The 19853-nt window shown below is 40.6% G+C and overlaps 1 protein-coding gene across 1 annotated transcript in view; it reads right to left on the bottom strand.

The window, feature by feature from the left end:
* The window catches only part of LOC122560239 (DNA topoisomerase 1), a 76595-nt gene extending 59230 nt beyond the window's left edge, over nt 1-17365 (bottom strand). The window contains exons 1-3 of the mRNA XM_043710714.1: nt 17194-17365; nt 16982-17006; nt 4978-5116 (exon numbers count right to left, since the gene is read on the bottom strand). Of these exons, the coding sequence (XP_043566649.1) occupies nt 4978-5116; nt 16982-17006; nt 17194-17217 (188 nt within the window). The 5' untranslated portion in view covers nt 17218-17365. The remainder of the gene's footprint in view (nt 1-4977; nt 5117-16981; nt 17007-17193) is intronic.
* Nucleotides 17366-19853: the final 2488 nt, after the last annotated feature.

The raw sequence follows: 19853 nt of genomic DNA, 5'->3' as shown, positions 1-19853 counted from the left end.
CATATGAAGTAACAGAGCTGTCAGTGTGCCCACAAAAGCATACCCTGATAAGACCTGGCATGTACAGGAAATCAGAGGAGAATAATTCACGACTCTGCAGTGAACTGATGTTTTAACAATTAGGCCATCAAGAGTTTTGACGATCAAATTCAGGCCATAATGTGTATACAAAAAACAGGGGTAAAACAACAAGTGGATTTAAATTGCTTAGAAATGCTGATTATTGATGTGCACAGGAGACAAGAGACAAGTTACAGGCATTGCTTAGAACGCACTTACACAAAATATTAAGTGCAGTTCCTCCCCATAGGCAGCATCTTTCAGCTAGTCATCAGGAGAACTTAGCAGCTTTGGGAATCATTTGCTGCAACTGGATTATCAGACTTTGAGATTATAGGCCATTATAACCACAACTGCAAAAATGTGAGTGGGGCCAACTGGTCTAACTTCAGCATAAACGACTATCTTATAGTTAGTTATTGAGCATTTTAGCATAATACAACATCTCAAGGTGCTTCCCCGGAGCATCACAAAATGAAATGAGCTTCACACAGGGTTACGGCAGATGATCAAACCAAACATGGAAAACGTAGAGATTCCAGATTGGCATCTGGAGAGAAGGCAACTGATAGTGAAGCAAAAAACAAACCCAACAACAACAAACATATCAGGAATGCTCAACGGGGCAGAATCAGAAGCACAGATATCGGAGGGCTGTGGAGCAGAAGATTACAGAGATATTGAGGGGAATGGCCAGAGGGATTTAACAAAATTGAGTATTCTAAAATGGAGGAATAGCTTGATAAGAAACCAAAATAGAGAGAGTAGAAAACACCAGGAAGATAGGCAAAAGGGACTTTGTGCACCTCAGTCATAAGTCTGCCTGTGGCCTATCTCAAATTTAGAGGATCAAATGCAACAGACCAGCCAACACCACTTCGGAAATATTCAAGTATGAAAAAGGCTTCAAATGAGGGACGTTCAGCAGATAGACTGATGCAGGGACAAAGGCGGCAATTCTTCAGGAGGTAAACAGGTACACATGAATATGGATCAGGAAGTAGTTGCCCACTGGCTTTGAGCCTGCTCTGCCATTTAGTAAGATAACAGTCAATCAGATCGTAACCTCAAACCAATATTTCTGCCTAGTCCTGATATCACCCCGTTGCATATTTAGAATCTACCCACTTCGACCTTAAAAATATCCAAAGACCATATATATGAGAAGAAAGAAGTTTTAAATGAGCAATTTTTGTATATTTCTTTTTAAAAAAAATGGATCCCTGCTTCAAGATTCACCCATAAGACATATCTTCTCCATATCTAGCCTGTCAAGACCTTTCAGCATCTCCTATATTTCAATCAAACCTTAATGATAGAATGAACGTGTGGTTGGAAACTCATCAAATAAAGATGAAGGTTGTGAACAGTTTAGTTTAGCACCAGACATTGCCATGGAGCCAACAGCTAGAGAATCGGGTTTAGTCTTTGGATCAAAAGAAACAGACCTTCCTATTGATAATAGAAGATAATTTCTCTTTATCCAGTACAGGATGCTGGATAAAGATTCTGATAATTCAGCGAAAGTGGATGGGTCAGGAGAGGAACGATGCCAGACAGAGCTAGAAGAATGCATGTGGAATCTAATGCTGTTCTTCAGAAGGCATCACTAAGTGGCAGCATGTGGATGAGAAACAGAAATGGACTGAAAAAATGCACAGGAATAGATGCAGTTGTAAATAATACTCTGGCGACAATACAGAAGATTAGCCCCATCCAGCTGGATGATGCTGGAAGGGGAGGAGCCTGCCATGATCACCCACAAAGGCAGTATAGGTTGAGGTGGTTGAGGAGGGCATGTTTACTTGTCACAACACAGAAAAGTCATTTAGTTCATTATATCTGCAAGCTCTCCAAATTATCGTTACCACTAAGTTCCACTCTCCTGCCTTTAACTCTGCACATGGTCATCTGAAAAGGATGAATGTAACTCCATTTTGAACCTGCCTTCAAGCACTGCATTCCAGATCCTAATCATGCAAACATTTTCTTCATGCCCATTTTGCTTCTTTTACTAAAAAATAAAATCTATGCTCTCTCATTTACAATCCTCACGTGTGGGAACCTTTTATTCCCATTTACTCCAAATAGCCTCTCATGATTTTGAACACTTCAGTTAGATCCTGTGAGCCTTCCCTTCTGCAAGAGAACAGTCCCATGTTCTCCAATCTATTTTCAAAACTGACAGCTCTCATACCTGGAACTAATCTCAGAAACCTGTACTTTCTCCAATGCCTTCACATCCTTCCCAATGTGCGCCATCCAAATACAGAAAGTGATAATTGCTAAGGCTGAATTAGCACCTTATACGAGTTGAACATTAACTTCTTTTCTCTCGTTCTCTATGCCCTATTGATAAAGCCCAGAATATTGCATGCTTAATTAACTGTTCTCAACTGTCCTGTTTTTACGACTTGTGCACATATATAGCTAGAACCCTCAGATTCTGCATCCCCTTCAAATTGTACTCTATTTTAAATTGCTACTCTACATTCTACCTGCCAAAATGTATCAACTCACTCTGTTTGCATTGTACGGCTTACGAACCTACTCCAATAACTTGTCTTATGTCCTTTTGAAGTTCCAGACTATGCTCCTCACAATTTACATGGAATGATATTTGAGAGTTTGGAGAAGACCAGGCTCGGTGCTGTAACAGAATAATGAGAGGGATTCCAACGAGAGAGTTATGGGCAAGATGGGTACAGATTGAAGCAGCATTTAGAAGAATTTTTTTTAAAAAAAGAGATAGGTAAAATATTATCAAGGAATTGAGAGGTGAAGACAGAGGATCTAAAAGACAAGAAAGGGACAACACCTGGAGAAACAGAACCACTAACAATATTGCCAGGATGGGGATCAGAGGTAAATGTTAGGTTGTCAGTGGTTTAAGTGACAATAGGATCGAGTGAGCAGAGGATGGGTCTCATGGATTGGCTTGGGAAGTGGACGGAAGAGAGATAATAGAGAAAGAGAAAGACAAAAAGGTCAGGAGGAGCAGGGAAAACCATTAAAAAATTGGTTTGATCACGGTCTGGCAGAAGAGGAGATATGGCAAATGCAGTTAAATCTGAATATCTTAGTATCAAAGAATTTCATAAGCTTCTTGCACATATTTCCTCCACCCTCATTTCCTTCTATGACAAATTTAAGGCAACAGTTGGTCTACAGAAAGCATTTTAAAATTACCACTTTTTTCATTTCCCTGACTAGAACACAGCTTGCAATTGGTTTCATTCTAAGCCACTACCCTCAAACAAACAATAAGAAACTTTTGAAATAGGTTTAGAGCATTATAGAAACTTTCCACCCAAACTAAATGGTGGAAGTTACACGGGCACTCTCTGCCAAATTCCAAACATTACACAAATTTTCCCCCGAACCATAAACCCTTTGCCAATGTTTGGCAGTAAGAAGGTACACATCTGAAAGCATGTAAATAGTTAATCAATAGTTAACTTGTAAGTCACAAAACAATGCGTCTGAGTGTAACTACAAAGCATATTTCAAATTGTCATACTCCACTCAACCCCAAAGACATCCCTATTTCTTTGCAAATTCACGGAGGCATGCAATTACCTATTCAACTGGGGAGGCCATCACAACCAAGACCAATTCAATTGCCAGTTCACAAAATGTACGACTGCAACTTTAGATAGTGTCGAAAACAAAAAAAAGAAGCCAGGCACCATATTTTTTTGTTAATTGTCATTCAAGGATCCTTATATGTTAATAGTTATTAGTTAAGGGAAGACAAAACTGGCTGAGATCTCAAAATGGGCATTCCAACATTCATTGCACATTCAAAGAAAGAAAATATATTCAATGCTTGGATTGAATTTTCTTCGCATTTCTTTTCAGATGTTGAGGAACAAACTTCTGCCCTTCAAAATTACTCCTTCCTCAGCCTCATCTTTTCCCTCAACTCCATCATACACAAACATACAAATTAAGAGTAGACCACTCAGCCCCTCAAGCACACTGCATCATTCAAACAGGATTGCAGCTGATGCAATTGTGTTTTCAACATTACTTTCTCATCTACCCCTCATAACCTTTGACAAGAGAGAATAAATCTGCCAAATAAAAATATTCAGTGCCCTACTGCCACAGCACTCTGGAGAGTTCGAAAGATTTTCAATCCTCAAAGCAAATTCCTTCTCATTACTCGTAAACACACTGATGGCAAAGTGTCTTCCATTTAATAAGGCACTGACTGTTGCTTAAGCAATATAGAAGCCTGATGAGTCCTATTCTGTACCATGTGCCAAATTGGCAGTGGAAGCATTATTAGTCCCAGCTGCCCTTAAAGCAGGAAGGAAACAAAGAAAAAACACAAGACAACACAAACCAGAGAGCAATGATGTCATTATTGAACAAAGACAAAAATCAGACTAACAGCAATTCTTATAGCTTACATTCTGCAGATATTTGTTGACACCATACAAAGTTAACACTGGCCATTTGATTGGCCAAATGGCCTCTTCTATAACTTTGGTCAGGCACTGACAAGAGAGACAGGAAGGAGAGGAAAATAAGGTGCAAGTGTCACTTGCCAATGACAATACTGTGGGTAGCCACCAAACGAGCCAATTTACGCTCAAAAGAAACAAAGCTGTTGGTCACTCAAGAAGCAATGGTGCTTTAAATATACATGTAAGTGCAGCTGTGCATCAATCTGGAATATTCTATGCAATGCAACAAGTTGAACATTCGATTCTGGGGAAGAAAACAGTACCCATGAGACACCTCTACACTCTCAGTCAACTGATTTTTAGGTCTTTCAATACATTACCAAAGTGAGGCAAGTGTTGACTCAAACATGTCACACTAGAATTTCAATTCAGGTCCACAAACAAGTACTACTTCACAACAGACTGAAAAGAAAAAAAAATATGTACAAATGATCAACATTACCTGTTGCTATGATTCTTGGAACTGGAGGAGCTGTGCTTGGATTTCTCACGATCCTTGTCTCGATCTTTTGACTTGTGCTCCTTGTGTTTGTGCTCTTTAGGTTTGTGTTTCTCTTCACTTTTACTGGACTTATGGGAATCTGGAAGTATACAGAGAAGAAACAATCACCTGGTATTATTTCTTTCCCTTCCTTCTACAACAATGATGTTATCAATCTTGGAACTTCAACGCAAATTGAAGATCAGACAAATAGTGATTTTTGTAATTCTCTTACTTTAAAAACATATGGCGATGCATTTTTGACATTATATATTCTGGCCTTGCCACAATCTAAATAGCTGTCACACCAATATGATTACTGCTCCTCCAAAAGGTGTCAGCTTTTGCACAGGCTGTCACACTTTCAGCCGGATTCAGCAGCCATCAGTTTCCTTCTGTGACCATTGTAGCTCATGTATTGAAAGCTGTGAAATCAATACAATTAGTGATTGAAGCCATCACAAGAATAAAAAAAAGCTTTTTTTTTTAAACAGATAATAGCAACATACCGATGGAATGACAACAATGGACAATTACTGAGCTTTTTTAACCATGAGAAGAGGCACTCACATGGAAGACACGATTTAATACAGAAATGATAGATCTAGAAAGAAGCAGAGCAATAAAATAAAGGAGAAATAAACAATCATTCAAACCAGTAAAGGGCAAGTTTAGGCTAGACATAAGGAAGCTCTTCATGCTCTGATTAGGGAGATTAAAAATTCTTGGAATCAAACTGCTGAAGGGATCTGGGGAATTTTCAAAATAGATAAGCGTAAAAACTAACTGAAATGGTCTTCTTTGTTTGTAGATTCTTGTTTTCAGGTGGTAATCATCTAACGCAGTAGGTTCTTTGCTAGACTATGCTTGGAGTTATGGAGGAAAGGAAACCATTAAATTGAGTCCAGGGTTAACTAAAGGCTACATAGTCTAGACACTATACTGAGGACATCAAACTGACTCAGGAAGCTTTCTCAACCCAACTTACTATACCTACAGTCAACATAGAACATAGAACAATACAGCACAGAACAGGCCCTTCGGCCCACGATGTCGTGCCGAACATTTGTCCTAGCTTAAGCACCCATCCATGTACCTATCCAATTGCCGCTTAAAGGTCACCAAAGATTCTGACTCTACCACTCCCACAGGCAGCGCATTCCATGCCCCCACCACTCTCTGGGTAAAGAACCCACCCCTGACATCTCCCCTATACCTTCCACCTTTCACCTTAAATTTATGTCCCCTTGTAACACTCTGTTGTACTCGGGGGAAAAAGTTTCTGACTGTCTATTCTATCTATTCCCCTGATCATCTTATACACCTCTATCAAGTCGCCCCTCATCCTTCGCCGTTCCAACGAGAAAAGGCCGAGAACTCTCAACCTATCCTCGTATGACTTCCTCTCCATTCCAGGCAACATCCTGGTAAATCTTCTCTGCATCCTCTCCAAAGCTTCCACATCTTTCCTAAAGTGAGGCGACCAGAACTGCACACAGTACTCCAACTGTGGCCTAACCAAAGTCCTGTACAGCTGCAACATCACTTCACGGCTCTTGAATTCAATCCCTCTGCTAATGAACGCTAATACACCATAGGCCTTCTTACAAGCTCTATCCACCTGATTGGCAACTTTCAAAGATCTATGAACATAGACCCCAGGATCCCTCTGCTCCTCCACATTACTAAGAACCCTACCGTTAACCCTGTATTCCGCATTCTTATTTGTCCTTCCAAAGTGGACAACCTCACACTTGGCAGGGTTGAACTCCATCTGCCACTCCTCAGCCCAGTTCTGCATCATATCTAAGTCCCTTTGCAGCCGACAACAGCCCTCCTCACTGTCCACAACTCCACCTATCTTCGTATCATCTGCAAATTTACTGACCCACCCTTCGACTCCCTCATCTAAGTCATTAATAAAAATTACAAACAGCAGAGGACCCAGAACTGATCCCTGCGGAACTCCACTTGTAACTGGGCTCCAGGCTGAATATTTACCATCTATCACCACTCTCTGACTTCGACCGGTTAGCCAGTTTTCTATCTAATTGGCCAAATTTCCCTCTATCCCATGCCTCCTGACTTTCCGCATAAGCCTACCATGGGGAACCTTATCAAATGCCTTACTAAAATCCATGTATACTACATCCACTGCTCTACCCTCATCCACATGCTTGGTCACCTCCTCAAAGAATTCAATAAGACTTGTAAGGCAAGACCTACCCTTCACAAATCCAAATCTTGCACAACGTTTACATATTATCCCATTCCAATTGTGAAAACAGGTCTTATTCCCATTGCTCATTGCACTATGGAGAAAAAGGGAGGTTGAAACTGGCAAGTACTGAAAGAAAACATAAACTCGCCTTTTATGTATCAAAGCACAGGACTAGGAGGGAAAACAACACAAGTAATTCACACAGCAGATACAGACCAAATATATTCTCCTGAATTCAGAAACCATTCCTGATTAAATCAACCTTTGCATCATACGAGAGTGATATCAGGTCAAATCAAGGTCAGTACCATTTTGTTGCAAGCACACAAAAAGGTTTTACTCAAATAAAGCAGGAATTATGGTCACATAACAATCTCACCACATGCATTGTGCTCCTCGTTCGTATTTTAAAATTTTACTGTGACAGTCTTTGCTGTGTGGCACTCGCTTTAACACAGACTGAAATGAAACTAGTTTGTCTGCTTCCATTAATTTTTTTTTTAAAAAGGAATTTAAAGAAAAGCATGATCTACTGGTCAAAGCTTGTAGATTTTCAGGAATAGTCTAGTCATTTATCGCCAGCCCAGATCAAAGTTCCAAATACCCAGAGGATGTAACTGTCACTGCCTAAATGCTGGCCTCATGAGAAAAACTTGCAACAACCTGTGAGAAACTAAGCTGTGTGGTCTGGCCCACCTAACTTTTGGGGCTTTCTGTACTGGGCCAAGAAATGGGAGGTTGTGGGGGAACAAGAAGAAAAAAAATAGTTTTATGATTAAACCTCAACCATTGCAAGTCTTAAGTCAGTAGAAAAACTGGACAAAAAAAACATACAAGGATAAACTAAACAGAATTGATAATGAAAGACTAGCGTCACAAACTTTAGATGGTCTCAAATTCTGCATTTGGTTTTCATTTTTAAATGCAGGAATTAATAAATTGTCAAAACAGGATTTTGCTCAACCACTGCTGGCATCCACTTATAGAATTGGGCAATACGCGGAAGGAAATTTTTAAGAGATAATCCTTTTAAGAGGAAGGAGGAACAAGAGAGAAACCCTTCAGTCAGAATTGCCAGCAATCACTATTCATCTAGTCAGAAATGCAACAGAGAAAGGAACAGGGACAGAAATGGAGCATACAATACATAAGTTTGTTCTAACGCACAATTTTCCACCCAAGAGTTAAAAGAAAAACCAAGGGTAGTGAATGTGTTCCTATACCAGCTCATTTCAACGAAGATCAAAGATAGGGGTTCACAGCTCTCACTTCTGCATACTCCCTTCCACATCCTTGTTTGTTAAAAGGGCCAATTTATTATGCCCTGTCTTTCAGTTTTAAAGTTACTAACTCATCGCTGGCATAGACAACAGGCTAAATGGCCCACTTTTGTGCTGCAACAGTTTATCATTCTGTAATCCAAGTACAAGCAAGTGATAAGGAGAACCATCCTGATTTGATGATCCTCAGGTTCTATTCAAAATTCCACACAGAGATAAAAGAACTCAGTTTGGCCAGCTAAAACTGACTACAAATCGCTTTGCCGAGCTCATAAGACATAGGAGTGGAAGTAAGGCCATTCAGCCCATCGAGCCCACTCTGCCATTTGATCATGGCTGATGGACATTTCAACTCTACCTGAACACATATTCCCCGTAGCCCGTAATTCCTTGCAAAATCAAGAGTTTATCAATCCCTGCCTTGAAAACATTTAACATCCCGGTTTGCACTGCACTCCGTGGCAATGAATTCCCAGGCCCACTACTCACTGGCTTAAGAATGGTGTCTTTATTTCTGTTCTAAATTGACCCCCTCTAATTTTAAGGCTCCATTATGAAATACAGAATCATTAAACCAGAATCTGATGAAGTACAAATAATTCAAAGATCTAAGCACAGAACTTCACGTTATCTAACCAGTGACTGGACTCCACTTAAAGACACAATTCATTCCTCTTCCCCCAAAGACTTGTACTAAATGTGGCAACTCCATGTCTTCAGTTACGATAATGATGACAATCAAAGCCTCTAACTCAACAGGCAAATAAATCAGTTACAAAAGTGGCACCACATCTATCGAGCCAGTCTGCAACAGGAAGGGAAAATGCAATAATGTCCAATCTCGCCTTTCAAGGTGTCTCCAGTGGTTGTTCTTCCTTGGCATTTATGTAACTGGGCCTTTATATTTGATGAGTAAAGTGTTGGAATTTCTCCTCAGAGGCCAGTGAATCATTGGAATTCTCCTTATGTATATTAAAAGGCCAAGAGACAGATTTTTTAAGCATTAAGGGAATCACGGGTTTATAGGAATAAGGGTAGAAAATTGGAGCAGAGTATCATCAGATCAATCATGATCTCAATAAATGGCAGAGCAGACTCAATGGGCTAAATAGACTTCTTCTGCTCCTAGGTCTTATGGTCTTGAAATGCCCAGAACAGGAAGCAAAGTTCAGAACTACAATACAAAGACATAAAGGAAACCCATTGATGTAATGCATCCGACAGTGACTAATCAGGGCAGATAGTGTAGAGGATTACAGAATAAATCATAAATCAAGTTTACCCAGATCACTGAAACTTCAAAGTACATACAGCAGGCAAGTTACACAACCAAACTCCTGAAACAAGAACAGAAAATACTCAACAGTTCATGCAGCATCTGTGCTGAGAGAAATAACTCATCAGTGCAGACTCTTTGTCACCTTTATGTTTCTTCGTGAACTTTTGGAATTGATTTACTGACACAGTCCAAAGATGTGCAGGTCAGGTGAATTGGCCATGCTAAATTGCCCGTAGTGTTAGGTATAGGGGTAAATGTAGGGGTATGGGTGGGTTGCGCTTCGGCGGGTCGGTGTGGACTTGTTGGGCCGAAGGGCCTGTTTCCATACTGTAATGTAATCTAATCTAAACTAATGTATGCCCCTCCATAAGTGCTGCCTATCCCGGTGACTATTTCCATCATTTTTTAAATTTCAGATAGATAGTATCTACAGAAGTCTGCTTTCTAATCATTAGCCAATCTTTCAGTAAATCAATTCCAAAAGTTCACGAAGAAACATAAAGGTGACAAAGAGTCTGCACTGATGAGCACTCAACACTACATGAAAGAAAACTAATTTGACTCCCAAGTCCATACTGGTATATAGACATTTGAAGTCAACCAAGGTAATTTGATATTTCTCAAACACCAAAGAGCGAACTACTCACTCATTACCATACAAGTTCAAACATTTCAACTTTATTGACAATCAGAACAATTTAAGTCCTCAAATTTCATTAATTTCAGTTTCTTGTCATTTAAAAGTATAAGCTATTTGAAAAAATCAAGAATTTTGCAGAGGATCCTGCAAAAAGCCATCAGGGTCTCATTTCAATCACTGCAATTCATCTTTGGTAGTACAGAACTTGAATGTTGCCAAAAAAAGGGACATCTTTCACTCTTCAGCACAATTCACAATCGATACTAAACAAAGGGAAAACAACAACAAAGGAAAAGGGGTAAGCAATGGCCTATTAGTATTATGAACAGGCTATTAATCCAGAGAAAGTGAGGACTGCAGATCTGGAGATCAGAGCTGAAAATGTGTTGCTGGAAAAGCGCAGCAGGTCAGGCAGCATCCAAGGAACAGGAGAATCGACGTTTCAGGCATAAGCCCTTCTTCAGAGCTTATGCCCGAAACGTCGATTCTCCTGTTCCTTGGATGCTGCCTGACCTGCTGTGCTTTTCCAGCAACACATTTTCAGTATTAATCCAGAGACTCATGCAATATTCTGGGACCTGGGCTTGTATCCTGCCACAACAGATGGCAGAATTTGAATTCAATAATAATCTGGAAACGCGATTCTAATAGCAACCATGAAGTCATTGCTGATTGTCAGGAAAAACTCATCTGATTCACTAATGTCCTTTAGGGAAGGAAATCTGCCATCCCTAACTGGTCTGGCCTACATGTGACTCCGGACACAGCAGTGTGGTTGACTCTTAGCTGCCCCCTGGGCAATTAGGGATGGACAATCACTGCTAGCCGCCCTAGGTAGTTATGCCCACATCCCATGAAATGAATAAAACATTACACTGTACAAGGGGAGTGCGCTAATTGGTTGGGAAATGCAGTCTGACAGGCAGAGGCTTGGCAGTTAACCGCTGCATTCCTCAAGGTAACATGCCCTCATGCCCGAAACGTCGATTCTCCTGCTCCTTGGATGCTGCCTGACCTGCTGGGCTTTTCCAGCAACACATTTTCAGCTCTGATCTCCAGCATCTGCAGTCCTCACTTTCTCCTTGAGCACTAATCACTTACTTAATATCATTAGCTGGAAAACAAGCAGATCACATTAGAAGCGAGGGAGGGCAATGCACTGCATCATGTGAAAACTTGATATCAAGCTAGGCTTTAAGACATGTATATTGGCTAGTATTGTTCTCTGTACAGCACCACACCTAGACAATACTATGTAGGTGCATTAACAAACACCTAGTGACACAAGATATTAGTTATATAGGCTTAACTTAAATACTTTCACCAAACCTAACTAGATCAAGCTTGCTACCAATCCAAACTATCAATGAAATTGCACATAAACCTGGACAACAATCCACAAATACAAAACACTGTGCGGGAAAGAGATGAGAATTCTCGAATTTCTAAATATCCAGTGAAACACCCTCAACCCATATGAGCAGAGCTGCCTGCTGTCAAGGCACCAGCAAACAGGAGACCAATAATCTGGTTCCCTAAATTCACTGGGGTATGAATGGTGTTGGCCTGCTCTATTCCCAATTACAGTTTGACGCTGCTTCAGCAAGACCACAAAAAATAAAGGGCCATCCTTATGGAAAGTACCAATAGCACAAATCAGTGAGTGTAAAGGAAGGATTCTATTTATATTCAAGTCACTCTTCTCTGAAGAAGACTGTCACAAACTGAGCATGTTCACCAAATCAATACGGAAAAAAAGAACAGCTCAAGCAAGGAAATATAGGAACAAAAGCAAGCCATGTAATCCCTTGAGCATGTCCCATCACTGAATGAGATCATGATTTGTGACCCAGATCCTTTTAAATGTTTGGTTAACAATCTTTCTTAAATATCACTTTGAAAAGTACCAGCTTTTTGGAATAAAATTGCTCTTTGCACAGTAGAATTCCAAATATGTACCAACACCCACTAATTTCACTCTTGGAGAGATTGGCTCAAAATGTTTTGAACTCTGCAACTACTACCCACCTCCAAATGGTTGACCCACCAACTGGCAGAACAGTTTATCTGTCTAGCCTAACTTTTTTTTTCCAGGCAATTTATCAAAATCATCCCTGAAACTTCAAAATTCCAGGGAATAAAAAACTAATTTGCGTAACTGCTGCTTGTCATTTAACACTTGTAAGTCCTACATTTCTGGTACAGTTACACTGCACATCCTCCAAATACAGCAAATCCTACCAAGGCGAGATATCTAGAACGTCTCAATACCCCAACTGCTAGCTAACCAATGCTATGTAGAGTTGAAGTAGGACTTCTACCCCCTTGTATTCTTATCCTCCAGATCCAAAAAAGGAGAGTGTTACCTATGCAATTGATTATTTTATGTATTTAAACAGACCCTTCAGTCCAACTCCTCAAAGCCAACCAGATGTCCAAAACTATTCTCATCCCATATTCCTCTAAATCCTTCCTATTCATATACCCATCCAGATGCCTTTAAATGTTGTTATTGTACCAGGTTCCACCACTTCCTCTGGCAGCTGTTTTCATACACCACCCTGTGCGAAACAGTTGCCCCCTAGGCCCCTTTTAAATCTTTTCCCTATCACCTTAAACCTATGCCCTCCAGTTCTGGACTCCCCCACCTGAAGGAAATGTCTATTTAGCTTATCCATACCCCCTCATGATTTTATAAAGGTCACCCCTCAGCCTCCGATGCTCAGGGAAAATGTTTGCTCTTTTCACTTTGTTACCAAATCTGTTTGGACTACCACCTTTGTAGTATTTTAGCATCTAGCATGTAGCCCATTTCATCAGTGGATGACTGCACATTAAAAATCAATTTGCCAGAGGAGTTTTACCCATTTACTTTACCAATCTTTAATTTTACATTTTCACCTACACTGCTTAAAAGTGCTTCCTGTCTTGGGACATTGCAAAATGTAGTCATATAGCTTTGCATCCCATCAGTGAATTTGCTATGGCAAATAGTTCAGGCCCTAATACAGATCCTTGAAGGTCATATCCTATCAATTAAGAGCACAAGCCCATTATCTCTACTTTGGCTGAACAGAAAGAGACAATCTCCTGTGACAATATATTGTGCTCAGTTTCAAGGGCTTCAACTTTAATGAATATCTCTTATGAGGGACTTTATAAATCAAAACTGTTTTGGAAGCCTGTAGTAGATAACATGCATAGACATTACTCTGTGCATGATTTTCATTACTTCATAAAAAGTAATTGGTTATAGTAGACATGCTACCATCTTTACAGGTGTATTCTAGTTCTTTGATCAGCTGAAAATTTTAAAAAGGTGTTCATTCACGCTCTGCTTAATTGTAGGTTAGCAATTTCCTGACATTAGGCTCACAATTCTATCACCCCCTGAGTTTCCTCTGTGGAATTTACAATAGATGCTCAAGCATTCTTAGGTAACTGACCAAATTCACCAGTGCAAATGGAGTAACTTAATACCAAATTAAATATTTTTCTTGAAAAGAATTTAAATAATGTTCCAGATTTGATTTCTGCCCTTACACTGGGTTGATTTCACCTGAGCAAAGTAGATTCATCCCATTTCTCAACGCAGAATAATTGTCAGTGAACCCTGTTTGGAAACTGTGCATGTGCAAAGACTGTATGTTATTATGATGATTTAGCAGTCCAGGCTTGTGGGGCAAAAACAGCTTCTTCAGGATGGTAGTGGAAGACTATAGCGTCATTGGAATCACGTCAAGATATGACTCACTGATTTAAAAGACAAACTGAATAAACTTTTATGATATGTTAGTTCATTCTTTAGTATGGTTTCCAAGTTGACAGCCTGGCAGGAACTGTACCAAAGCCAACACAGTAGATCCCAGCTCTGATCTTTGGCGCTTGCTCAGTTAGCTGGACTGAACCAGAACAACTCCGAATATTATAACCAACATTTATTTCCCCAAGGGCTAAATCTGGACAGACTGCACAGCTTATTATTCAGTGATTCCAATTGAGAGGGTACTCTGGTCAGATCAGTCTTTGCTGTGCACTTCCCAGGAATACAGACTCATTCATGAAGAATGGTCACTTGAGTGTAAATCCCCATGACCTCACAACTCACATGAGCCTGCAACTCCATGAAGCAAAAAGCCCTTCAAAATACAGTTAAAGTATTGGAAAAAGTTAGTTGCAGTACATGGTTCTGTTTTCCACCTGTTGAGCACATGTATTATCAGTGAGGTGGGCTCCAGGAAAAAGGATCAAGGATGTAGAAGAATGATTTGAAGGTTAACAGATAAAAGAACCACATTTCCTCAGCTTTCACAATGATTTTGTCACTGCAGATTATTGGTCAGTGAACACAACATCACAAAGGAATTCCAGCTAAAACCAGAAATACTAGTCACCCATGATCGTTGTGGTAAAGAATGAATGGATGCTGGACAGACTAAATTCATCCCACAGCCAGTGCTCAGTTTGGGAGAAGAGGTCAGAGTTCCTGCTTCTGATCTCCCTGATCTGCTCAAACTTGCCCCCAAGACAAGACTGAATGGGCCTTCCCCTCGTACTAGATTAGATCTTGCCTAAGGTAAATGCCTGAATGGCCACATTAAATGCTAAAAAGCATCAGAAATATGGAACCATATTACGAGTTACAGCTTTAACAAGAATATTTGAGAGTAGTCTTGAGCTGGGATGCTAACTCCCAATTTATTAGAGTGATATCCATATTCAGAGAAGCAGCTTCTTAAACTACACCTCGTTCTTAAAATGAAATCTGGAGTAAAATCCAATGCATCACTGAGATACAGTATCCCACTGATCTGCAGAATTAAACCTTGTGTTTCTTTCTGAAAATGTATTCTAGCTTTAATCTTTACTAATATCCTATAACAGAACTCACCAAGGAAAATCTAATAGCACAACTCCACTCTCCGTTCATTTTAAACCCATTAAGTTCAGTACAGTTTCTTCAACTAAACTTAATTCAGAAATACTCCACCTCCTCAAAACCTCATTTCCTTTTGAAGCATTCAATAATGCATGCTCGCACAGGAGCTTATCATTTGACAGAATGGAATCAACATGTTGAAACAAATTAAAATGTAGTTGCCATTGGGCAATTTGAATCTTAAAAGGAAGATGTCATACTCCAATGCACATTTGATAGATCCTTTTATGCTTCAAATATGCAAAACGATAATATAAAATCAGTTGGATTTTGCAGATCATTTTGAATCGCAGGGAATAATTAAAAATTGGGGATTTCTACTAATGTTAAGTTACTTCAAATTACATACAAGTTTTCATTTTTGCATCCTGTATCATCATCTGCAGTTCTAATGAAAGCAAATCTTTCCAAAGAGAAAATTTTTAGCTGGATCAATTCCTGAAATCATTGTACAGTTTTAAGCCTCATTCAGAAAAGATCTACACCAATGTCTGTAGATTAGAGTTGCAAAATGGAACATAATTGATCATAAAGTTATTTATGAATTACCTTCCTCCAACCAACCCAGTAATGCCCTTAAGTCTCACCAAACTTTGGGAAAGATTAGTGCTTTTTTAAAAATATACATAAACAACAAAGTATGGAAAATTTCTGAAACAATATCACCACTTGCTTACATCTCACATGTTTGGTGACATGACAATCACAATCCCAGCACCGATTTCTTTTCAAAAAGATTACGCATATAACCCATATTTTCCTTACAAATAAAAACACCTTTAGAAATATCGAAAACCTGAACCTACGAACAAACCTAAAGAAAAAAAAAATCATGCGAACCGGTAAAGTCATTTTTTTTTAAACTTGGGGCAGGCAAGAACAGAAAGGAAAAATATAACATGCAATGCAATCTTAAAAATAAGAGGGAACCTTTAAAATGTTGCAATTTTTTAAAAATCTATAAAAATACATCATAATCTTCACGGTGCTGCCGCCATGTGAGTGGAGGCATTGCTACTCCATGAAATATAAAAAAATGTAAACTGCATTTAAAAAAAACAAGTTGCACCACCTCTTTTGTTTGCCCACCTCAAATCCAGGATTTAAACCTTTATTTCTCCTGCCCTCTAGTTTAAAAATGCCCGGCACACATTGATTTAAACATAATAATAAAAAGAGGGGGAAGAGAGAGCGTGAAGGGTGCCTCGCTCCTACAACATGCACGAAGCAACCGAGACACACACACACACAGAGTCAGGAAAATAAAATGGCGCAGAGACTAAGTCCTAACGGCCGAAAAGCCGGCTTTTCGCTCGCGCTGCCCGCCCGCCCGAAGCCCCCAACGGCCATCGGGCAGCCGCGCGCCAGACTCCGCGGATAGCGGCGGCGCTCGGCGGGGGTAAGGGCTCGCTGGGGAGCGGGTAAGGCGGTTATTTCGGAGGCTGATTTGAACAATAGGGCTTGTGGGCACGTAGACGGGACTTAGTCTCTGGACGCCATGTCTGATCCTCTTGTTCTTCCCTCAGAGAGACAGGGAGGGAAGAGGGGCGAAAAACCCTGACAAATTTCAACAAAAAAAAATAATAATTCACCTCAAAATACTCACCGTTCAAGCGGGAATCCGTATTGAGCTGTGAACACAAGGGGGAAAAAAAATCTACGTTAGTACTTTGCTTCCTTTCCAACCAAAGGGGCCATGAACCATCACACAGATGGAAATTTTACACAAGTTTCAAATCACCAAATTTATGGGTTTTTTTTTAGGGAGGGGGTTAAAAGGACACAGGATTTCACGATCTGCATGCTCGTTCCACCTACCTGAGTGAGGTGATCAACGCTCATTTTCGAGGATGTCTCTCTCTCCTGATTATTCTGTAGATTTTTTTTTGTGTGACTGTGTGTGGACTTAGTAGAGTTCTATCCACACCAAAGACCTGCCTCAGATTGAGCTGCTCCAGCCCCCTGTGCAACGTCTAAGTCCCAGTTTCGACGTACTGCGCATGCACTTGGATTCAACTTAGAGGCGAATTTACATTTCAATTGCCTTTCCCTCACAATTGGTGGCTTCAGCTGCACCAAAGCGCTGATTTAAATAGCGCAGACACGCCCCCCTCTTTGCCCACATTCTCCCCAATCCACCCAAGCACTCTTTATGATTCAGCCCCCCTGAGTACCTTTCCCTGGGGGCATCAGACTCCTTCCTCCCAGTGAGAGAGGGGATAAACTTTTCTCTTGCTTTGCAAGTTGTTGGAAAGTTAAGGCAATTCCTCTCAACAGAAGCTGAGCACCCCCCCCCCCCACACACACACAAACACCCACANCAGACTTCACCTAATGGACCCACCTCCCCACCCCCCCCACCCTTTTCAAAAACTCATTGGGCCATCTACTATAGAAAAGTTAACACAGGAACACCACTCACCAAGCCAAATGATGTCACAGTGGTTCCTGCTGATGTCAGGGTTTCACCATGATAGCAGCGGATCAAATTACTCCAGAGCTTTTGCAACAACTTACATTAATTGATGTGGCACCTTTGAATTTGCAAATAGTCCAAATGCACTTTGCAGGGACGTTATCAAGTGGAAGGAATGAACAACAACTTCTGTTTCTGTGGACACAATCCACAAACTTACACAGCAACATTTGTACACCAACTTTAACACCATGCCACTTAATGAGGACAGCTGATCAAAAGCTTAGCCATGTTCCTAGATTTTAAGGAATGGCTTGGAAGAGGAGAGAAAGAAACAGAGACCATTTGGGAGATAATTCCAGACCTTCAGTCCTTGACAGACAAACATACTGAAATAACTCCACAGAGGCTGGTACTCTGTCATCAAGTTACCCTTTATTTACATGTGCCTAGTATTTGAAACGTGTCCGGTTTCCTTAGAGCCAGCTGTCAGAACCTCTGACATTCCCGTTTACATCGGTCAGCCAGGTCTCCCTGATTGGGGCTGTAAACCTGGTCCAATCACTGAATTCATATCCTGTGAGGTCCACTGGGCTCACCACATTACAATCATTACATTCCTCCCACTTGAAGTCCAGGATCAAAATCTGTTCTTTTTCTTGTAGCTTCTCCTGGGCTGTTTTCCCACTGGATCCAGTTCCTCTAATTCAGCCTCTGATACAAGTGGTGTGTACCAGATTGTTGCCTGCCAGTTGAGCCCAGAGCTTCTTGAAAGAAATTCATTCTCTTCTTCGGGTGGTAAAGGCATCAAAGTTGCAACATCTGCTGCATCCATCAAAGATGTTTCTTTGACACTAGATGGAGAGGGAGAACCTACAGGTTCTGACAGCCTTTCCAGTGGTTCTGAGAAGCTGGGTATGTTTTACTCCTGCACCGTTTACGAGTTTGTTGCTTTCATGTTATCCAAGTGTTTGTTCAGTACCGCCTCACCTACCTGAACTTTGTGTATCACAGGACCTGACCTTGCATCAACCATTGCCTCTTATCCATGCAGGCAAAAGTGAGGACTGCAGATGCTGGAAACCAGAGTTTAGATCAGAGTGGTGCTGGAAAAGCACAGCAGGTCAGGCAGCATCCGAGGAGCAGGAAAATCGACGAAGGGCTTTTGCCCGAAGCGTCGATTTTCCTACTCCTCGGATGCTGCCTGACCCGCTGTGCTTTTCCAGCACCACTCTGATCTAAACTCTTATCCATGCAGGGCCTTTTCTGTGGATCCTACAATATACTTTGTCCCCAAAGTAAACTGTCTCTCTTGCTTGGTGTCCCTGATGCATTTCACCTCCTCCTCAATCCAGGAAGATCAGATTTAACCTGGTGTGGAGTTTTTTTCCACATTTGCAACTCTACTGGAACTATTCCTGTAGTTGCATGAGGGATGGTCTGATAATCAAATAGAAACTGGGACAGTTTGGCATCAAGTTAAGCTGTATGCTGTTCTTTAAGGCTGCCTTCAAATTTTGGACTGCTCTTTCTCCCAGACCATTGGACAATGATGTTATGGAGCTAAATGCTGAATGCCATTCCAGTTTAGGAAATACCAATAGAGTCATAGAGTCGTACAGCACAGAAATTGAACTTTGGTCAAAACAGTCCATGCCAAACATAATCCCAAACTAAACTAGTCCTACCTGCCTTCACTTGTCCCATATCCCTCCAAACATTTTTTTATTCATGTACTTATTGAAATGTTGTTTAAATATTATAACTGTACTCACATCCACAACTTCTTCTGGAAGTTAATTTCACACACGAAGTACTCTCTGTGAAAAAAAACTGTCCCTTGTGTCTTTTTAAAATTTTTCTCCTCTCACCTTAAAAATATGCTTCCGAGTCTTGAAATTCCCTACCCTAGGGAAAAGGCACCTGCCATTCACTTTATCTATGCCCCTCATGATTTTATAAACATCTATAAAGGTCATACCTCAAACTCCTACTCCAATGAAAAAAGTCCCAGCCTGTCCAGTCTCTCCCCATAACCCAAACCTTCCGTTCCCGGCAACAT

The sequence above is a fragment of the Chiloscyllium plagiosum genome, chromosome 20 (genome assembly GCF_004010195.1).
Source record: "Chiloscyllium plagiosum isolate BGI_BamShark_2017 chromosome 20, ASM401019v2, whole genome shotgun sequence".
Lineage (NCBI taxonomy): Eukaryota > Metazoa > Chordata > Chondrichthyes > Orectolobiformes > Hemiscylliidae > Chiloscyllium > Chiloscyllium plagiosum.
This window is presented reverse-complemented; position numbering and strand designations above follow the sequence as displayed.